Below are 24,215 nucleotides of genomic sequence, written 5' to 3' on the forward strand. Positions count from 1 at the left end.
TCAGTCTTGAGAGATTGTACCTTTCTAAGAATTTGTCCATTTCTTGTGGGTCGTCCATTTAATTGGCCTGTAGTTGTTCATAATAGTCTCATAATCTTTTGTATTCCTGTGGTGTTGGTTGTAATTTTTTTCATTTCTGATTTTATTGATTTGGGCCCTCTCCCTTTTTTTCTTTTCTTTGTTTTTTTTCTTTTTTGGGCCGTGCCATGCAGCTTGCGGGATCTTAGTTCTCCAACCAGGGACTGAACTCACGCCCTCTGCAGTGAAAATCCAGAGTCCTAACCACTGGACCACCAGGAAATTCCATCCCTTTTTTTCTTGATGGGTCTAGCTAAAGGTTTATCAATTTTGTTTACCTTTTCAAAGAAGCAGCTTTTAGTTTCATTGATATTTTCTGTTTTTTTTAGTCTCTATTTCATTTATTTCTGCTCTGATCTTTTTTTATTTCTTTCCTTCTACTAACTTTGGGTTTTATTTATTCTTCTTTTTCTAATTCCTGTAGGTGTAAGATTTAATTTGCTTTCTAAAATTAGCATATGCTATTTTCCCTTTTTGGGTGAGGTAGGACTCAATAGAGGTCCTATTAAGAAGAATTAATGGTATAGCATATTTCACCTGAAGAGTGAAGACATATAGGGGGATTAGGGGGATACAGTATATAATGGACTATTTTGGGAGATCTTTACTTTCTATATGTGAATGCAAACTAGGACTAGAGTTAATAAGTTTATAAAAGAAGGAGATCATTAAAGAATTAGGACAGTCTTCTGTTCCTCACAAATAAGACAAAATAGCTAAAATTACTAGAAATGCCCAGATGTGGAATGAGTTGCTTTATGCAGTTCTAAGGAATTGTGATGAATAAAAAAATGTGTACTAGCAACTTCTGAATTCTAGTCATGTGGTAAGATATCTTTACAGATATTATCTGTTTCATGCTTATAGCCATGCTTTGAAGAAGAAATTACTATATTCATGTTATGTAAGAGGAAGCAGAATCATAAATTATATATTCAAGATCATTCAATTACTAAGTAGAAGCCAGCATTAGAACCTGAATCTGTTTGGTACCAGTAGCTGGTAGACTTACATCTAAACCATAATAATTAATTCTACATTTTTTTTTCATACAGAACCTCATAATCCAGTGAAAGAATCCTTTATAGCGGTCTAATTATCTCTTCTGCTCTATGACATATAATTAATGTTGGACACCTCTAGTAATGGGAAAATCACTACAATGCAAGAGAGACATAGTGAAGATGATTCTCTTCACGTATTTATATGGTTTTCATGCCTCTCCAGAAGGCAAAAGTAATGTCCAATAATCAGTTGAACCCGTGTTTTGAACTTCATTTGTGTATTGCTGAATTGAAGTAAAGATTACAGTAAGCGTCCTTCTAAATACAGGAATCTGTAGAAAACATTACTGATGCACTGAGGCTGAGCTTGGATTTAGATGTATTTTACAAATGGAATCATCTGAAACTGTCAAATCATTTAGAATTTTATTTTAGTCATAATATTAAAGTCATGAGTTTACTAATTACTTAAGAAAATTTTATTATGACTGAACATATTTTAAACGTGGGCCAAACGTAAACACTTATGCCATGATATTTTTTTCAAATGAAATTTTCAAACACACTCAAAGTGGAGAGACTTGTACAGTGAGTGCCCATACACCCATATGTAACCATACAAACTATATAAAACTGTACTACAACTACTAATATTCCTACCTACAAATAGACTACAGAATGAAGTTTTCTGATCCTTTTTACATTTTTTGTCCTCAGAATATATTCCAAAACTGGATTACATTTAAAGTACTGTGTTTGTAATCACTTAAAATAATTACTTCTCTAAACAATAAGCATTTAGTAACATTGGCTTCTGTTTTTAATTCTTAGGGATTGATTTTTTTTCTATTTGATTTGATTGATTTTTACAATAAATAAAATATTTAAAAATATCTTTCCAGTGTTTAAAAAACTTTAACAAAGTATATTCAGAGAAGCCTTTCTTCCCAAAGTGTTACCTCCACTCTGTAAATATAGATAAAAGATTTTGGTTAATCCTTCCAGTGTTTTTATTTTTTTCCCCAAATAAAAAGAAATCCATCCATATATTTGTATCATACACTTTCTTATAAAAAAGTCCCTCTAAGAGTTTGATAGTGTCTGGCCTTACATTTAGGTCTTTAATCCATTTTGAGTTTATTTTTGTGTATGGTGTTAGGGAGTGTTCTAATTTCATACTTTTACATGTACCTGTCCAGTTTTCCCAGCACCACTTATTGAAGAGGCTGTCTTTTCTCCACTGTATATTCTTGCCTCCTTTATCAAAGATAAGGTGACCATATGTGTGTGGGTTTATCTCTGTGTTTTCTATTCTGTTCTATTGATCTATATTTCTGTTTTTGTGCCAGTACCATACTGTCTTGATTACTGTAACTTTGTAGTATAGTCTGAAGTCAGGGAGCCTGATTCCTCCAGCCCCATTGTTTGTTCTCAAGATTGCTTTGGCTATTCGGGGTCTTTTGTGTTTCCATACAAATTGTGAAATTTTTTGTTCTAGTTCTGTAAAAAATGCCAGTGGTAGTTTGATAGGGATTGCATTGAATCTGTAGATTGCTTTGGGTAGTAGAGTTATTTTCACAATGTTGATTCTTCCAATCCAAAAGCATGACATATCTCTCCATCTATTTGTATCATCTTTAATTTCTTTCATCAGTGTCTTATAATTTTCTGCATATAGGTCTTTTGTCTCCTTAGGTAGGTTTATTCCTAGATATTTTATTCTTTTTGTTGCAATGGTAAATGGGAGTGTTTTCTTAATTTCACTTTCAGATTTTTCATTATTAGTGTATAGGAATGCCAGCAATTTCTGTGCATTAATTTTGTATCCTGCTACTTTACCAAATTCATTTATTAGCTCTTGTAGTTTTCTGGTAGCATCTTTAGGATTCTCTATGTATAGTATCATGTCATCTGTAAATAGTGACAGCTTTACTTCTTCTTTTCCGATTTGGATTCCTTTTATTTCTTTTTCTTCTCTGATTGCTGTGGCTAAAAGTTCCAAAACTATGTTTAAGAGTGGTGAGAGTGGGCAACCTTGTCTTGTTCCTGATCTTAGTGTAAATGCTTTCAGTTTTTCACCATTGAGGACGATGTTGGCTGTGGGTTTGTCATATATGGCCTTTATTATGTTGAGGTAAGTTCCCTCTATGCCTACTTTCTGCAGGGTTTTTATCATAAATGGGTGTTGAATTTTGTCGAAAGCTTTCTCTGCTTCTATTGAGATGATCATATGGTTTTTCTCCTTCAATTTGTTTGTATGGTGTATCACGTTGATTGATTTGCATATATTGAAGAATCCTTGCATTCCTGGAATAAATCCCACTTGATCATAGTGTATGATGCTTTTAATGTGCTGTTGGATTCTGTTTGCTACTATTTTGTTGAGGATTTTTGCGTCTATGTTCATCAGTGATATTGGCCTGTAGTTTTCTTTCTTTGTGACATCTTTGTCTGGTTATGGTATCAGGGTGATGGTGGCCTCGTAGAATGAGTTTGGGAGTGTTCCACCCTCGGCTATATTTTGGAAGAGTTTGAGAAGGATAGGTGTTAGCTCTTCTCTAAATGTTTGATAGAATTCGCCTGTGAAGCCATCTGGTCCTGGGCTTTTGTTTGTTGGAAGATTTTTAATCACAGTTTCAACTTCAGTGCTTGTGATTGGTCTGTTCATATTTTCTATTTCTTCCTGTTTCAGTCTCGGCAGGTTGTGCATTTCTGAGAATTGGGATAGATTCTTAAAAGTAGGATTGCAGAGTCAATTTTTGCTAACTATTGCCAAATTTCTCTTCATAGTTACATCATTTTGCACTCCAGCAGCAGTATATCATAGGGCCCGTTTCCTTCTAGTTTGCCAACAGCTTTGACAAAGTTGTCAAATTTTTGAATTTTGGCAAATTCCATAATAGCTACGTGATATATCAATATATTTTTAATTTGCATTTCTCATACTATGACAGATTGAAAGCCTTTTCAAATTTATATGGGCCATTTTGTCTCTTCTTATCTAAATACTATTTTCCTATTTTTTATGCCCGAAACTTATTTCTTTTTTTTCCTTGAGTTTTAGGAGTTTTTGGAATGTTAGAGGTATTAGCCGTGTGTCCCTTATGTAAGTTGCAAACATCTCTTCCCAATGCAAAATTTACTTATGGTGATTCTGTGCTAGGAAAAAAAAAATCTCTTTTTATATGGTCTAATTCATCTATCTTTTATTTTATTACTTTCAGACGTTTAGTGATAGTTAGGAATGCTTTTCCCACTTATGTGTTTTCATTCTTTTTTTTTCTAGTTGAGTAGTTTCATCTTATTAAATATTCATGTCTCCAGTTTTTTGCAATATCTCCTCATATACAATCATATCCTTTACTTTGCAAATGACCATTCTGATGTCAAAGTGTCATTTATTAGAAGGTCTACCTTTCCCCAATTGAATTAATATTCCATCCTTATCATGTACTAAATTTTTTTAATTTTCCTGTTTGTGTGGTCTGTCTATTCATGCTTCTTTACTACACTGTCTTAATTATACATATTTTACAATATGTATTCATATGTAGCAAGGCATTCTCACTGTTGCCTATTTTTTGGAAAGCTTCTGGTGACTTTTCTTTGACTAATTTTTACCTAAAAAATTTATAATAAACATGACTAGTTCAAGGAAACAAACAAAAAATGATATTTGCATTAAAGTTATACATTAACCTAAGTAAAATTGATATATTTAATTTAAATATTCCTATTTGAAATTCCATGCCATTTTCAGTTTACTTTTGTTATTTCAGGGGTGGCATATAATTTTTCATATATGTATGGCATTTTTATTGGTATTTTAAATGGTATATGCTAATCCATTATTACCTCTATTATTTGTATATTTCAATTTTTTGAGTTAGTAAAGTTTTTATTATTTTCTGCAGTTACTAAGTTCTGTTACTCTGCATAGTAGTTTGTCCGTTGCTTTTCTTGAGTTTTCCAGATGAATAATCATGTTATCTGCAAAAAGAGATAATTTTAAATGTTTTTAAAAAACTATTACTCTAATTTTATTCTCTTCTATGTTTACATTTTAATATATTTAATATCATGTCAAAAAGTAGTACCAGTTGTGGGTTTGTTTGTCAGGTTATGATTTTAATGGGAATGACTTCTAAGTTTTCTGATTAAGTAAGACAGTTGGTTTTAGGTTGACAAACACATATTTTATCCTTTTAAGGAATTTTCCACTGACTCCTAACTTACTGAAAATTACCCAGCAATAGGTATAAATATTCATCAAATGCATTTGAGGCATTAATGGACATCAAGGTTTTTCTTTCTAGATGTGTTAATATGCTGAATTATATTAATGATTTCCTAATATCAAATGACCCTTGCCCTCCTAGAATTATTCTTTTTGAGATATACATTTTTAAAACTTACTGTGTGTTACTGTTTACTATTGCTTTATTTATTATTTTGCATCACTAATAATAAGTTGTAATAATGTTTGTTGTTGTTTTTGTTGTTGTGTGTGTGATCTTCCCCAGATATTTATGTCAATGTTTTACTCAATATATAACAACTAATTAAAAGTTTTCCTTCATTTCATATCCTCTGGAAACATTTTAAGTAAATAGTATCAGATTTTTTGATCTTTAGAGTTTTGTCTGAACTCTCCTGTGAAACCATCTTGGCCGATTGATTTTTTTTTTTTTAATTTTGTGGAGGTGTTCTATGACACCTAAACTTATTTGCAAAAGCTTGCAAAATAATTTTATTTTTAAATAATATGTTTACTTTACTCTGTTATTTTATTATTTATTTTTCTTTCTCTGTTAAAAAAGGTAGGTTGACGAGTTGGTGTATTTATCTGTTTTTTTTCTTCCCTTCAAAGGAAGCTGTTTTTGAATTTATTATTCCTTCTTTTCTTCTGTTTTTTTTTTAACTCATTAACACTAGTTTTCTTCCTTTTAGTTCTTTTTAATTTATAGAAGCTTATTTTTGTCATTTTTTTTAGTTTTAGAGTTATATGGCTATCTCAAATATTTTCATAATCTACATAAAGTACATATTTAATGCTGTGAATATTTATTTGAGTACTGCTTTAGCCATGTCCCTTAGATTGTATTATATACTGTTTTCCTCAGGTTTTCTTAGAAAATTTGTCATTTTGCTTTCAGGTATCCTATTATTCAAGAATTACACAATAGAAAATTTATCCATATGAATTTTTAAAATTTTTTCTATCAATTTTTAATTGTACTATATTGTAGTCAGTAAATGTGTTAAAGAAACAATATTCTGACATTTGTTAAAGAATAGTAAGGGAGACTTTATTCAGGGGGTCTCCTGCATTGGAGTTTTACAGGAGGGGAGAGAGACTGAGCTCAATTTTGAACAGAACCAGGAAAAGTGGGAATTTATTGACAATGAGCAGAGTAGGCAGATTAGTGGATGGAAAATTACAAAGAGGGTAGGATAATTCTTGCTAAAGAGACCTAACATGATTCTTGCTGAAAGCAGAGCAGGGTTATCAAATATCACCAGGGAGATGGTAGGGGATGAGGAATTTGGTCAGATGTTAAAGATGATCATATGTCCAGGGTAGGGGATCCTTGCCAAAGTGACTTGACAGGATTCTTCCTAAAACTGGGCTCTTGAGAACATGCCCAAGAAACAAGCTCATAGGAGCCTGTCTAGCGTTTGGTCAAGGAGAAAGTCTTTATCAAATGATATTTTTTTTCAAATTTTTGGAATTTACTAAGGATTTTTTTTAACAAAATATATGGCCAGTTTTTCTAAATGTTCTGTTACTCTTGAAAAGAGCTTTCATTTCCTCTTTATTAATATAAAGTTTAATATTTACCTATAAGATCTACCTTATTAAGTAGGTTGTGTGTATCTCTATCATTACATTTTTACCCCCACTGGGTCTATCTAGGTCTAGAAAGTGTGTGCTGGAGTCTTGTAATACTGGCAGTTTATGTATATTTTAACCTATATCTTCTGTATATTCTGCTTTATGAAAAGTGCTGCAATTAAAGCAGTTTTGCAAGTTTTAGTCTTTAGCACTATTCAGTCTATTTCATTTTCTCATTTAATAATTTTGTCCTGAAGAGATCATTAACTTTGCTTCCTTTTTTATTACATTCACCAAGATATCATTATCATTTTGTTTTTAACCTTACTTAAGAAGATATATCTCTTGATCTCATAGCCTGTTCGGGCTGCTATAGCAAAATACCACAGATAAGGTAGCTTATAAACAGCACAGTTCTGGGGGCTGCAAGTTTGAGATTAGAATGCCAGCACGGTTGGGTGAGGGCTGTCTTCCAGGTCACAGATTTTTCCTTGTATCTTCACATGGCGGAAGGGACAAGGAATCTCTTTGGAGCCTTCTTTACAAAGGAACTAATTCCATTCTTGAGGGCTCTGCCCTCATGACCCAGACACCTCCCACAAGCCCCATCTCCTAACACTATCATCTTAAAAGGACAGAATTTCAACATATGAATTTTGGGAGACACAAACATTCAGACCATAGCACTTTCATGTGTCGTCGAGCTGCATTATAAATTCTTAGACTATCACAACGCTGTTCTTTCTGTCTCCATGTACAAGATGTTTGTTTGGGCACATGGGTGAATTTCTCAGATTCAGTGGTCTTTCTGAGAATGTATTCTCTCAGATTTCCACACCAGTTCATCCTCTTCTTTGGGGGTAAATAATTAGCGTGGATTTTATTTTCTGTAATATTTGACATATATATTCCCTTTTTGCTTTCAGATGTTCCCACCGAAAGCTGTTTATCATGTACATGACTTAACGCTGTTGATAACTTGACCCACTCATTCATATTTTTGAGAGTTTTTTTTTCCTTCAGCAATTCTAGTTAGTCTGCTTCATTTCCAGCTTGCATATTGATGTCCAAATACAAACTGAGAATGCAACTTTCCGAAATAACATTGTTGACACCTTATTTCTGATACCAATTCACCTGATCTCTTGCAGAGAAGTATGAACTGTCACTTAGAATTGGATGGTCAGTTAGGCTGCGGCATTTTAAATTTGGTATTATTTTTAATTTGGAGAAGAAATGCAACCTATTCGTCCGCTAGAAAATCTTGTTTGGTCTTTTAGAAAACTGGCTCGACAAATTGTCAGTGGGCCTAATGCCACCTAAACAGATGGGTTTCTGAAAGAATGAGAACAAGCTTCAAGTCTGACAATTATATGCTAGTTGAATATCTAAGAATCTGGAAGTCTGAGGATGGCAAGTTCTTAATGTTAGACTTGAATGGCATTGACACTTTTTTGTCAATATTCAAACATTGAAAATTGCAGCTTAATTGTAATTTGCTTTAAATTTCACCTTAGAGGATCCATTGTCAAGTACCTAAAGCTTCTCATGGAGGTTAGTGATTTCCATAGAGCTTATTAACACACAATATTTTAATATTTAATGCCATGTGTAGGAAACCTCTGAATTTAATACATAAATATTTATATTACTGTATATGAATGTATATGTTTTCTCTGCATTTTAAAGGTACAATTGAAAACAGCTAATGTTTTGTAATATGCTTGGTCATGTTTCCATTTACCATGCTGATCTGTAGTAAAGGTTGAGTTTGTTTTACATATTTTCCTATCTTAATTTGCTTTGAGACCCAATGAGTGTTAGGTAAGCTAAACTGTATGAGAAAGTCAATAAAATCTAGAGAACGTGTTCTGCAAAAGCTTGCTGTTTAATATTTATGAAATATGTATTCACAGCCATCAACATCCCGGGTACTTTTCTAGGTATAATAGGGAAATCTTTGTGAACAAAAGAAAAGTAAAACTCCCTGCCTGTTTGTTGTTTATCACTCTTTTGTTTCATTATGGCTGTAATCTAGGCTTCCTCACCTGCAGGTAGTTGAAAAAATTGATTTGAAGTGGGAAATGGAATAATGTAAAATATTATTAATGCAGGAGAGGAGTCACTCACAATTTTTGTGGACAAGCGGAAGCTGAGCAAACGATCTGAAGGAAGTGATCCCAGCACCAACAGCTCCTCGGTCACTCTGGAGACGCTACATCAACTAGCTGCTTCCTATTTCATTGACAGGGACAGCACCCTTCGGAGACTTCACCACATTCAAATTGCATCCACTGCCATAAAGGTATGAGTATGTTTACCCTAGAATTATGTCATACCATTTTGTTCTCTGTCTCTAAAATCCATGTCTCTATATGTTCATGTCTCGCTGATTTAAACAATTGTGTCCTGAAAAATAAGTTAATGTGTCCTTCTGCTTTAAGTGTTGCAGTACATTTAAGATGAAATTGTATATATTTTCATGTAATTTTGTTAACTTGATGATTGGGTCAAGGTGTTTCATGTCAGAACATTAATTGAAATACACTTGAGTAGTGTCAGTTTATCCTCGGGTACACAGACTCCCTCACAAAACATACATAGATGAAACTTTGTTTTAATAACACTGATTTATTTTGCAAAACTTCATATTTTATTGTGTGCATTTAAAAACATTATCCTGAGAAGGGGCTCTATTAGGTTCAAAGTGGGTCAGTGACACAAAAATCATTAAGTCTGGTTCAAGGAGTATTCCCTGCCCCCCATGTTTTTAAGACACAGCAAAGAAGTACAATTATTTGTTTATAAGTTTCTAGAAGTCAAGATACACCATAATCTAGAACTACTGGATAAACTCTGTATGTTCACTAAAATCCTTTGCCTTTGAAACAACTAAGGTTGACTTTACAAAAACTGAGAGCATGGGAGAATAAGATACCTTTAATTTTCAGAAGAAATGAAGGGATAGAAAGAGAGAGAGACAGAGACAGAGAGAGAAAGGCAGTGGTTTCCAAAACAGTAGATGTTTTGACATATTTCTTTGGCAGTTTAGATCAGCATGTTATTGTGTTTGGCCAGTGGCCACTGCAAAACTAACAGACCAAAGAGTTGGCACATGTGATAGTGTGATTCTGGACTAAGTTAATAAGAGCAAAATAAAACATAAAGAGAATTTCCCACTGTTTCAAATGTAACATTTCATAATTAATGTAAAAAGCACTCTTTTAAACATATCATTTTATTGCTTTATGAGATTAAAATTAATGTGTGTTTGTTTTTCAGTTAATTGAAAAGTTAGTATGTTGATATGTTGAGAATGCTAAGAAAAATTAGCCCAACGTACATCTTTTGTTCAAGACTGTCCCAGAGAGAATAAAAGATGACATGAAAATACTTTTAGCTATATAGAGACACAGATGTAGAGAACAAATATATGGACACCAGGGGGGAAGCGGGGGGCGGGGGGGTGAGGTGGGATGAACTGGAAGACCGGGATTGATGTATATACACTAATATGTATAAAATAGATAACTAATAAGAACCTGCTGTATAGCACAGGGAACTCTACTTCACTTCGCTGTATGGTAGAAACTAACACAACATTGTAAAACAAGTATACCCCAATAAAAAAAAAAGAAAGAAAATATCTTTAGCTTAAGGGTTACACAAACCATAACTGCCCATCTTCAATACTGCTAGTAGATGAGGTTAAGTAAAAGACTTCTGTAGATATAGATTATACAATTATAGTTAGTCTACTCCTGACTGTAGGACTTACGTTATATTGACTAATCAAGTGTATAAATAATATTTATGCTGAATAGATAAAAATGTAGCCAGCATGAACACAGACATTGTAGTTAATTTAAAAATGTTGTAAGGTAGGATAGTGTTGTAGGTATTTAGCTTGAGGTTGCTGAGAAGAAATAGGCTTTTTCAGAAATCAATTTCAATGATATAAACAGAAACTTAAAGTGTATTTTCTAAAAGAAGACATCCTAGTAGTAAATATGTTTATTATACGGCTATTGATTTTGTTGCTCAGTGCCAAGTAGAATTATACAGTAGACTTTATGTATCCATACTGAGTAAGAAATATTCATTCACAGTTCATGTCAAAACTTAATGGATATTTGTACATACTCTTTTCTCCCACAAGAGAAGTATGTATCACAAAAGGCACATGTTTTAATGGTGCAGGCTATTGTGTACAGGCATTGTTCTTAGACCCTGATGATACAACTGGAGATGATAAAGCTTCATGTGTGGTAGAAATGAGCTAGCCCTGAAGGGGAAGTGACTTTCATAAAAGAGTGATCTAAGAACAGCTCTGGGGAAGACAAAGGAGTAACCTGGAATGTGGGAGAGTGAACAGCCTCACCGTGAAAGGACTCCAGAAAATGCTGGAGCCCATTAGTCTTGGAAGGGAGTTCTCGAGCACATAATGGAAGTATTTTAAAGTGTGTGTAGTGGGGCTGGGAACAGGAAGGAAAAGTGGAACTTTAGATCAAGGAGAGGAAACAGAGAAAAGTATGGGAATGATACAGAGATGGGTTGTAAAGAGAAGTACACATATCTTGTGCATAACTAAGGGGAAAAAAAAGAGAATGAGGTGTGTGTACTGGCAGCAACATGACTAAGAAAATAATCCTGGAAGTACATAGGGCAGGCAAGGGTGAGGTAGTAGGGACTGGGAAAGAGGGGAGGGAGATCAGACTTTTCAGGATTAAATTTAGGCCTGGATGGAGTTCTCACCTGAGGCAGTTATAGTTTTAAGTGACTAGTGATTATCTGGCCCAGGGTCAGCTGCAGCCTGGGCTACTGTGAAAGCTCCAGGAAAAATGCTCCAGCAGGTCGACATGGCCCTTGAACTTCATGCACACTTTTATGCTCCTGTGTAATTTCCTGGGGAGAGTATCTTTTATTTTCCTTAGTTATCAAATGTATCACTACACAGGTAAAAGATGTCTCCCCACAATTATAAGATTTTAATTGCTTAGATGTGAGTTAACAGGGTAAGAGGGACTGAGTGGTGAGGGTAGTGGGTGTGTAAACGGAATCCAAGGGCATTCAACTACTGAAATCCTTTATACTTGAATAAATAACTCAATGCAAAGTGCTTCTGTAGATATTTGAAATCAAAAGCTTAACTCCTTTACTAAATCTCTAAAGGTTCAGTGCATTGCTTTTATATTTTAAAGATTCATATGAAGGGTAGCAAGTCTACAATTTCTTTGATTAGATAAAAACACCTTGGGTTTTTAAGTGCCGTGTAGTGGGCATTTAATTTCTTGGACAAATGTTGTATGAAGATGTCCCTTGATTCACAGAATTTAGGAGACAGAGTTTTGTTAAAAAATAAAGTCAAATAAAATCATTATCTGATAACAGCAAAAATATAATTAAATCTGCATAAGCACGCCTTCTTTTATCATGCTAATTCTTGCAAAAACACAAAAGAGTTGGACACATAGCGTTAACTGAGCCAGTTTCTAGAAAATGGAATAGAACAAATGGTTGTGTTTAACCTCTTCTAATTATGAATGTAAATGTAGGTTGAACTTTATTAACACATCTGTAAACAAAAATGAATGGCTCAAATGCCCATAGAGCGTAATTAACTGTTATACTATTTCATAATGGCATTTATATCAAATATTATTTCTCAATATAATTATTAGTGCAAAAACATGTCAAGTATAATGTCTAGAATTGTCAATTATTTTGAGAAGATTCAATTCAGTTGACTCAAGTTATCTAAAATAATCATACTAACATATTCTTTAGGTTTCTTTAGAAATAGTCAAATAAACTTTAATATGTGATTGACAATGATGAGAAAATCAAAATATACATTTTGGGAAAAATCCAATCTATTACCTGATGTGGTATATGGATTTTCAAAAATTTCCTTAATACTTTAAGTTTTAAATATCAGATTACATGCAGTGAATAAAATTAAAATTTTTGTAACTGTTAAATATTTAAAAGAGCTAAGTTATTTTTCTAAAAGAAAAAATAACATACTGTATTGCTAGCATTTTTTCTAATATAGAAAAATTATTTGAAAGATTTTAAAAATTATAGTGTTTAGAATTTTTTCCAACAAATTTAGGAAAAAGCACAAACACTATGATAAAATTAACTTACAGGTCAGTATTCCAGCTAAAAATCTATCTCCAAGTGATGTTTTAGTGCTGCATAGTTTACTTAAGGGTGTTGAAGGTGATGTTGAGAAGAGGCTCCACAACTTAGAGCTATATTTCTATTTCTCAAATTATAAAAATACATTAAATTAAAATTTCAAAATCTATTCATAAAATTAGGATATGCCTTAGAATATTAGAATATTCAATGGAGAAAATACAGTCTCTTTGGCAAGTGGTGCTGGGAAAGCTGGACAGCTGCATGTAAATCAATGAAGTTAGAACACTCCCTCACACCATACACAAAAATAAACTCAAAATGGCTTAAAGACTTAAATATAAGACATGACACCATAAAATTCCTAGAAGAGAACATAAGCAAAACATACACTGACATAAATCGTAGCAATGTTGTCTTAGGCCAGTCTCCTAAGGCAATAGAAATAAAAGCAAAAACAAACAAACAAACAAAAAAAACAAATGGGACCTAATCAAATTTATAAGCTTTTGCACAGCAAAGGAAACCATAAACAAAATGAAGACAACAAATGGACTGGGAGAAAATACCTGCAAACTATGAGACGGGCAAGGGTTTAATTTCCAAAATATGCAATCAACTCATACAACTCAAAAACAACAACAACAACAAAAACCCAATCACAAAATGGGCAGAAGACCTAAATATACATTTCTCCAAAGAAGACATACAGATGGTCAACAGGCGCATGAAAAGATGCTCAACATTGCTAATTATTAGAGAAATGCAAATCAAAACTACATTGAGGTATCACCTCACACCAGTCAGAATGGCCATCACCAAAAAGTCTACAAATAATAAATGCTGGAGAGGGTGTGGAGAAAAGGGAACCCTCTTGCACTGTTGGCAGGAATGTAAATTGGCTCAGCCACTATGGAGAACAGTATGGAGGTTCCTCAAAAAACTAAAAATAGAGTCGCCATATGATCCAGCAATCCTACTTCTGGGCATATATCTGGAGGAAACTCTAACTCAAAAAGATGCATGAACCCCAATGTTCATTGCAGCACTATTTACAATAGCCAAGATGTGGAAGCAACCTAAATGTCCATCAACAGATGAATGGATAAAGAAGATGTGGTGTATATATACAATGGAATATTACTCAGCTATGAAAAATAATGAAATAATTCCATTTGCAGCAACATGGATGTACCTAGAGATTTTCATACTAAGTGAATTGAGCCATACAGAGGAAGACAAATATCATCTGATATCACTTGTTTGTGGAATCTAAAAAAGGATACAAAACAGAAAGAGACTCATGGATGTAGAAAACAAATATATGGTTACCAAAGGGGAAAGGAGTGGGGAGGGATAAATAAGGAGTTTGGCATTAGCAGATACAAACTACTACATGTAAAATATATAAACAACAAGGACCTACTGTATAGCACAGGGAACAAAAATAAATTTGAAAAGCTATTGATAAAATTAGGCCTGACAATAATTTTCCAAGAAGCATTTTTGATATGTAAATTATTTGATTTGGGTTAATTTAAATTAGGAAAAGTTTACAATTAATTTTTAAATTTCTATATGTTCAAAAACTCTTAATTCAAGAAAACTCAGTAAAACAGTTTACATGTAAATAATTCATAATAATTAGAGGTTTGATTTCATATATTAGTTTTATTTTCAGGAAGGTCTCTCTTTTAAATAGCAAACTCTCTTAGGGTTTCAAAAGAATGTTTTAACTTACACACACATAAAAGTATTTAATTATTTAGTACAAGCTGTACATTTAGCTTAGTACATTTAACAAGTTGGACAATTTTGATCAAGTTGACCACAAACCTATCTGAATTTTTTATTTATCTGCCCCAATTTTTTTAGTATAAAGGAAAAATATATCATTCCATAATAATTAATATGTGTAAATTGAGTGTCATGATTAAATTCATGAAAGCAAAAAGTTCCAGAATAATTAAGAATCATATTTTTTTCATATTCTGAACTTTCACATGCTTTATAATATTTTTCTAGTTTGCATTATAGATACTTATTTCTCCTCTGCCATGTCTTCTCTAGTTTTGACAAACAACCCTAATTTGCTGGAGAGCAAAAGCAGAATCTGTTTTTATTTTTGTTTGTTTTTTAATCAAAATAACTTCTTATATATATAGTGGCTACCAAATGGTAAATTTGTAAAATAGAGTTAAGCTTTGTTTTTTAGATTAAATATTAATTATATAAATTAGGGGAAAAAATTAAAACTTCAATTTGTGGTATATTTTAACATCTGTTTCATTCCATACTTCTTTTTTCAGCTCTTTCCTAGTCAAAAATCTTATTTCCTGTGACAAAGCCTATACTGTTTGAAGCCATTATATTTTGTTTTCTGCTCTCTCACATCGCAGTTGTCTTACTATCTTCACTCCAAATGCATCTTGTGTTTATCTTTCTTGTGACAAGTTATATAAAATTATATTTTCTGTGTTATAACTGAGCGCTGACTAAATTATCTCTTCCATATACAAAGAATATTTGACCTGAAGAAGCCTGAAAAAAATAAAATCAAGCAAAGCAAACAATATTAAATAAAATTTTAAATCTCTAAGTAGTTAGAACTGCTTCTAACCAAGATGGATTAACAGGGACTGAATTTACCCTCCTACCTGACAATCAAAGACAGTGATAAAAGATATAAAAATAATGGTCTACCAGGCATTGAACAATAGGTAATAAAGGATGATGATTATGAGAAATGGACACAACTGAGGTGAGTGCTGTGATTGTCCCAGCTTGCTGTCTTGAAAGAGTTTCCAGGATGTGGTTCAGGGAGAGAAAATCCAGGCAGAGACCAAAAAATTCCTTAAATTGAGGATAGAGGTCAGAGTTGAGAGACGTAGGTGTTTTTAGTTGTTGGACAGAACACCAAAGAGGAGAAAGCCATGTAGAGAGAAAACCCCAGGAACCATAGGGGTTTGCCCTCAAATACTTAGCAGAATGCTGTTGAGTACATACATGTGAAGAAATTACCTGACATCAGGGAAGAAAACTACACCATGGATTAGGATTAGAGAACAGTATTTGGCATGCACTCCGGGCCTAGAACAGCATTTGGCACTCACTCAGGGCCTAGAAAAGTGTTCCCATAAGCCAGAAAGGAAATACTAATAATTCATGGAGCGCTGCATGAAATGCTTAGAAATGGCATGCCTCAGTGGTGGGGAATAATCAACCTTGATTAAGTTCTTCTCTGGACTCACCTCAAAAATTATAAAAAACAAGACCAACATGAATCAAACCCTTTCCAAGAACTACACCCCAGAACAAAACTCAAGACTGCTTATAGGAATGCAAAATAAATAAATAAATAATCTAATATCCAAAAAAGTAAGATTCACAATGATAAAAACCAGTAAAATTTCCCAGGCAGTGAAGAAGCAGGAAAACACAAACCATAATGAAGAGAACATTCAGCCAATTAAAACTGACTCAGAATGATCACAGACATTAAACTCACCAGACAAGAACACTAAAATGGATATTATAACTGTATTCCATATTTTTTAAAGTATTAGTACAGACATGAAGATAGAGAAAAGAACCAAATTGACCTGACTGACATTGGCTGTAATGTGTGACATAAAAAATACACTGAATAAGATTAGACACCTACAGTTGTGTCTGTCTCATAATCATTGTCATTTATTGCACAGGAAAAGACAGGTGAAATTGAGACATAGATATATAAACTATTTACAATGAAACAAAAAGAGAACAAAATGCAAAAAGCAATCAACAGTGAGCTCTGGGACTTCATGCAGCCATAAATATGTGTAGTTAGAGTCCCCAAAGGAGGCTGGAGGTGGAGGGAAGTATTAGATACCTCTTGCTATATAGCAATGTTATCGTTACTTTAGAGACATAATAAAACACATTATCACATTATCATGCCTTAGGGATTTTTTTTTTTGGAAGGTCAAGAGTCCAGGCATGGCTTACATGGCTTAGCTAATTCTCAAATCAAGGTGTCCACCAGATCTAGATTTTCACCTGACAGTCAACTTGGGAAGCATCCTTTTCCAAGCTTACATGATTGATGGTAGCAATAATGTCCTTGTCAGTGTAAAGGACCCTTTTCTTGCTGGCTGTTGGTGGGAGGTGACCCTCAACTATTTGCCAAGTGACCTCCTCCATATGGCAGTTCACAACATGTTAATTTGTTTTGTTTTTTCAGGTTCAGCAAGGAAGTGGGTCATTATAAGACATCACAATCTTACATAGTGAACTTATAGACAAGTAATCACATACATTAAATCACCTTTGCTGTATTCTATGGTTAGAGACAAGTCATAGGTCCTATCTACACTCAGTGGGAGAGGATTACAGAAGCACGTGCATACCATAAGGAAGGGGTCAGGGATGGATACCTTAGAATCTGTTGCCTCAGACAAAATAAAAAATGCTTGAAAAGTTAATAGCCAATTTCCAAATTAGTAAGGATATTTAAAACCCACAGATCCAAGAAACTCAAAAAATGCCAAACATGAGAAAGGTCAAGAAAATTACACCAAGGCATTTCATAAATTGCTCAAAACTTATATTAAAGAGAATATCTTAATTTTCATTAGTTATCAGAGGATTCCCAATTTGAATCAAGACAACTCTATTAAGATACAAGGCTGACTAAGATTGTAAATGCTTAGATGTAAGTTCATGAGGTATGGGGGCGTCAGGGGGAAAAAAAGACACATTAGGTGCAGAGGAACAGAGCTAAGGATGACAGCAGATTTCTCAGAAACAATGCAAGTAAGAAAACAGTGGAGATGAGAGCTTTAAAATACTAAAAAATTCTGTCAACCTAGAGCTCATTTTCTAGCAAAAATGTTTCCAAAAAATGGAAAATATATTTGCAGATGTAAAAAACCTGCAGGAATTTCAGTGGCAGACATGAATTAAAGAAATGACATAAGGGGTTTCCCTGGTGGTGCAGTGGTTGAGAGTCCGCCTGCCGATGCGGGGGACGCGGGTTCGTGCCCCAGTCCGGGAAGGTCCCACATGCCGCGGAGCGGCTGGGCCCGTGAGCCATGGCCGTTGAGCCTGCGCGTCCGGAGCCTGTGCTCCGCAAACGGGAGAGGCCACAACAGTGAGAGGCCCGCGTACCGCAAAAAAAAGAAAAAAAAAAGAAAAATGACATAGGAAATCTTTCAGGCAAGAAGGCAGCGGATGTCAGTCAGAAATATGTATTTACACAAATGAGTGAAGAAGAGTGAAAATGGTACCAACATGGGTCATTATATCTTTTTTTTTTTTTTTTTTTTGGGGGTCGGGGGGCCCCCCCCTGGTGTTGCCTCTCCCCATTGCGGAGCACAGGCTCCGGACGCACAGGCCCAGCGGCCATGGCTCACGGGCCCAGCTGCTCCGCAGCATGTGGGATCTTCCCGGACCGGGGCACAAACCCGTGTCCCCTGCATCAGCAGGCGGACTCTCAACCACCGTGCCACCAGGGAAGCCCTGGGTCATTATATCTTTTATCATCATCGTCATTATTATTATTATCTCTTTAAAAGAGAATCAATTCTTTAAACAATACCACAATCAATGTATGATGAGGTACATGTAGAAATAAGCAGTATGCCAACAATAGCATGAAGATCAGAAGAAGTGTACTGGAAGTACAGTCGACCTCTGAACAACACAGGTTTGAATTACAAGGGTCTACTTACAAGCAGATTTTTTTCAATAGTAAATACTACAGTACTACACAATCTATGGTTGGCTGAGTTCATGGGTGCAGAACTGAGGATACAGAGGAAACTTGGAGATGGCCAACTATGAGTTATACTCATATTTTCTACTGTGTGGAGGCTTGGTGCCCCTAACCCCCTGTTGTTCAAGAATCAAAGGTATAAAAGTTTAAAGTTCTTGTATTATCAGTAAAATGCTATAATATAATTTAAAGGTAGACTGATAAGTGTGTACACTATGAACCTTAAAGCAACCACTAAAATAACAAAATAAGGAGTTACAGTTAATAGGACAAAAAGGTGATATAATAGAATTATCTTAAAAATTAATTCAAAGGAAGTTAAAAATAAGCAAAAGGGAAGAAAGAACAGATGGAGAAATCAAGACAAATATCTAGTAGATAGACTTAAAGCTAATAGCATCAGTAGTCATATTACATATCAGTAGTCTAAACTTTCCTATTAAAAGGCACATTGTCACATTGAATTCTTTTAAAAAGCAAGATTAAACTATATGTTGTGTACAAGAAAATCACTTAAAATTTGAAAATAATTAAAAGTAAAAGGATGAGAGTAGGTATACTATGCTAGCACTGGAGTGGCTATTTTAACATAAGAAAAATATGTCTCAGTGAAGAGTCTTACCAGGGACAAAGTCATTTCAGAGTGATATACTTGGCAGTTAATCCAGAGGAAATAATAATCCTAAACATGTAGCAGAGCTTCAAAATTTTAGGAGAGAAAAAAGTAATAAAGAAATTCATAATTATAGTCAGAGATTTTAACAGCCTCCTCTCAATCTTTGACAGAACAAGTAGACAGAAAATCAGCAAGGGCATTGTAGATTCAAACAACACTATCATTCGAATCATGAAAATGTATTAATAATACAAACATATCGGGAAAATCCTCAAATATTTAAAAACTAAATGCCAAATTTCTAAATAGCCCATGGCTCAGAGAAGAAAGCAAAAAGCGTATTAGAAATTATTTTGAACTGAATGTAATAATGAAAATACAGCATATCAAGATCTGTCAAATATTGGTAAAGCAGTACTGAGGGGAAAATTTGCAGCAAACAATGTTTTTATTTGGGAAAAAAAGTGATAAAACAATGACTAAAGATTTCCCCTTAAGAAACTAATGATAAAGATGAGCAATTAAACCCAAAGTAAAATAAAATGGAAAGCGGTAGAAATAGAATACAAAATAGAAAACAGAAAATAGAAAGCAGAAGAGTAATAGAGAAAAAAATGGAACCAAAAGCTGTTTTGTTTCTGTGGGGTTTTTTTAGTGTATGAATAAAACTGAAAAACATTTAGCCAGAATTATGAAATAGAATAATGAATAGAAAAATTATGAGTATCAGGAATGAGAGAAGTAACATCAGTAAAATTACACAGGTTTCTAAATGTAAGGATGTATCACGAACAACATTGTGACTATCACTTTGAAAATTAGTAAACACATTTCTTGAAAGACAATTTCCAAGGCTCATTCAAGAATAAATAACGTGAATAGTCCTAAATTTATTAAGCAAATTGATGTTTAGATAAAAACATTTTCTGCAAAGAAAACTCCTGGCCAAGATGGCTTCACTACTGAATTCTAACATTTTAAGCAATATAATAACAATCTATATAAACTCTTCTAGAACATTTGAGACACTTGACAAATTATCAAATCATTCTTTAAATCCAGCATTACTCTGATATAAAAACAAAGTAAAATATTAAAAGGAAATAAAACTATCAATATATTTCATGTGTATATATACACATATTTTAAACAATATTTAAGCAATTTGAATCCAACAATAGATCAAAAGGATTACACGTCAGGACTACTTGGGATTTATCCTAGAAGTCCAAGATGAGTAGTATTAAAAAATCAACCAATGTAATTTATTATATCAACAAAATACATGTCGCTATAGATAGATAGATAGATAGATAGATAGTATCTTCTTAGGGCTTGCAGAAAAATCTTTAGAAAAAATCTGACATATTTCTTATTAAAAAAAAAACTAGAAAGAGAAAAGAACTTCTTCAACTTGATAAAGAGAGGATTTGCAAACCTGTGGGTAGCATCATACTCAACAGTGAAAGAGTAAATGCTTTTTCATTTATGTTCGGGAACAAGACAAAGATTTATGCTATCACTACTTTTATTGTAGTAGAATACTGCTAAACATTCTACTAATAATAGTACTAAACATTCTAGTAGTAACCTTTTACTATAAGTTCTAGACAGTGCAATTAAACAATAAAAAGAAATCAGGCATTCAGATTTGAAAGGAAGAAGTAAAACTGTTTTTATTCGCAGAAGACATGTACCTATAGAAAATCCAGTGAAATAGTTTTAAAAGGTACAAAAAATAAAAAGGAGTTGATCATTTGAAGGATACAAGATTAATTCATGTGTAATTCTATATATGTATATTACTATGTGTATTTCTGTATATAAGCAACAATCAGAAGTTTAAATTAAAATCGATACCATATAAATTTGACAAAAGATTTAAAAGCTCTATATACTGAAAACCCCAAAATTTCTTAAATTAAATCTAGTTGTTATTTTATTATTTCCATTCTATTTTAAATACACACACACACAAAAAATACATGTGTGTATCCCCATTCATATATGTAGATATCATCCATCAGTCCGTTCTTTTTGTTTCTCTCTCTCTCTCTCTCACTCACTCTCTCTTTCTATTATATTATTGTCTTCTGACCATCATTTTTTTTCTGATGAGTAGCTAGTATTTATTGTAGTTTTTCTCTTGAATGTAATATTTCACTTCCCCTGACTGATTTTCACACTTTCTCTTTGTTTTGAACTTTCAGGAGATTGACTGTAATATGCCTTGGTGTGGTTTTCTTCCCATTTATCCTTCTGGGATGCCTCCTCTGGGACTCTGATGCTAGACTGTTTGATATCGTCCTTAAAATCTTGTACTATCTGTATTATGTTGCCATTCTTTTTCTCTTTGCTTTTCAGTTTTATTAATTTCTAATAAATTCAGAATTTATTAATTTCTGAATTAACTTGTCTTTAGTTAATTTATAAATTTCTAATAAATTCTAATAATTTCTTTTCAGTTTTATTAATTTCTAATAAATTCAGAATTTATTAATTTCTGAATTAACTCATCTTTAGTTAATTCATTTTTTCCTTATTTGTCCAGTGTAATGTAAAGCCAATTAAATAAATTCTTCCTTTATGATATGTTTTTCTTTTCTACCATTTATATTTGTTTATTTTTTATAGTTTCTTTATAGTTTCTGAAATTCCCCATTTGTTTATTTATATTGTCTAACTTTTCTACTAGATATTTTAACATAGTCATTAGTATTATTTAAACATTTCTGTCTGGTGATTCAACCTTATTCATTTCTGAGTCTGCTTCCCTTGACTATTGCCTGTCTTGCCCTTTGAGTTCACATTTTCATGCTTTTTCACATATTATTTTTATTGACAAACATCGTGTGTAAAAAAAAGAAAAAAAAACAGACCAAAAAAGACACTGAAGTAAATAATATTTCCACTGAAAATAAGCATACCCCTTCCTCTGTTAGGCTGCTATTATGTGAAGCTGAGTCAGTCTAATCTGGAATTGAGGTAGACCTGTGCTTTCTTCAAAATTTAACTTGATTTATTGACTTCTGGCTTAAAACAGTTTGAAGACAGCATCAGCACTTTGCTTTTAGAAGGGCTAAGGATCTGGCCAAGAGTGAGATTCAGGAAATTACCACATCTTCACAACCCAGCTGCCAACTTTCTAAATCATGGGGAAACTCTGCATGAAGGCTTGGCTGCCAGTCTCCTGCAGAATTATCTTTGGTTTTTAGTCTTGCCCTCTCTTTCTACATACTGAGGGATCTCTGTCCTCCTTGCTGCCATGTCTCCAGCATTTGGAAAGCCAGTGCCTGGTACTTGGTAGAAGCTGGAAATGCTTCAAAGGCATCTTTCCCAGCTCTTCTTCCCATTTTGTGCCCTGAACTTGGTGAAAGCCAAAAGCACTTTGGAGGGTTTCTCCCAAAACCTTGTACTTGCGGAAAGCCCAGGTGCTTCCGAGAGTATTTCTCTCAGCTCTGCTGTTTTGCACATAACCTCCCATGTGCTGTATTCATGTACTCTCTAAAGGCTAATGGCAGCAATTTACTGGGTGGGTGTATACTCACTTTGGTACTTCCTGGTATTTTAATCCATCGTATCAGGACTGACACAGCCATTAAGCATTCTTTCTAGTTTCCCTTTACCTTATCAATGGCAGATTTATCTTCCTCCCTCTCTGCCAGAGATGAGAACAGCCTTGTGTTCCTTTCCTCCCAGAAAGAGCTAGTGATTTTCTGGACTTTAGTTCATTTACAGCATCCACTGTACTCTTATAGTTAAATCAAGAAACTTTGAATTTGAGTTTATCTGACTTATTTTCATTGTTAGGGTGAGAACAATGGCCTCTTGTGATTTTCTACATCCTCGCTAGAGTTGGAAGTCCTTACTTTTAGCCTCTGCTATTTCATTCCTATTTCTCTGAATCCCATGTTAACTATATAAATTTGTTCAAAACACTATATTGGATCACATCAGTTTTTTTTCTCATGTAAGGTCATAGAAACTTCCTGGAGATTATTAAGACACTCCAGGTTTTTATTTTATACTCCATAACATTTCTAGCATTATTCCTGTTGAAGTGCATGAGCTCTAGCATCATACACTTTTTTCCCCCCTTAGAGACTTTAGAACCAGTTAAGAAATACTCATAGAAATCACCAAGACTGAAGTTAAAGTATAAGCTCTATTTCAAGGCATCTTCAAGGAAGATTTTCTTCCTTTTCATGCTATTGTGAATGAAATTTTTTTTCAAATTTTGTTTTTAGATTGTTCATAGCAAGTATATTAGTCAGGGTTTCTTAGAGAAACAACCAATAGAAGATATATATCTCTATATCTATATATCCATATCTACATCTATATCTATCTATCTATCTATCTATTATCTATCTATCTAGAGAGCAATTGGCTCACATGATTATAGAGGCTAAGAAGTCTCATGATCTGGCCTCTGCTGGTATAGTTTATGTCTAAGCCTGAAAGCTTGAGAACCAGGGAAGACAATGGTGTAAGTCCAGCTAAGTTCAAAGGCCCAATCAACAGGGAAACTGATGATGTAAGTTCCAGTCTGAGTTTAGGAGAAGACATATATCACAGCTCCATAGTCAAACAGAGAACAAGTTATTTCTTTGCATTTTTTTTCCCTATAAGGCCCTCAGTGGATTGGATGATGCCCACCCATACTGGGAAGGGCAGTCAGTGTTACTCAGTTTACCCTTATGCTCATCTCATCCAGAAACACCCTCACAGACACACCTAGAAATAATGTTCAGGCAAATGTTTGAGCACACTGTATCC

At 33.7% G+C, this 24,215-nt stretch overlaps 1 protein-coding gene across 3 annotated transcripts in view; it reads left to right on the plus strand.

Annotated features, from left to right (window-relative positions):
• The window catches only part of BRINP3 (BMP/retinoic acid inducible neural specific 3), a 417,329-nt gene that overhangs the window by 211,774 nt on the left and 181,340 nt on the right, over positions 1 to 24,215 (plus strand). For all 3 annotated transcript variants that reach the window (XM_027122179.1, XM_027122181.1, XM_027122180.1), the window contains one exon: positions 9,033 to 9,223. In XM_027122179.1, the coding sequence (XP_026977980.1) occupies positions 9,033 to 9,223 (191 nt within the window). The remainder of the gene's footprint in view (positions 1 to 9,032; positions 9,224 to 24,215) is intronic.

Source organism: Aethalodelphis obliquidens, unplaced genomic scaffold (genome assembly GCF_003676395.1).
Source record: "Aethalodelphis obliquidens isolate GAN/ISIS:26980383/991018 unplaced genomic scaffold, ASM367639v1 scaffold24, whole genome shotgun sequence".
In the NCBI taxonomy this organism is placed as follows: Eukaryota; Metazoa; Chordata; class Mammalia; order Artiodactyla; family Delphinidae; genus Aethalodelphis; species Aethalodelphis obliquidens.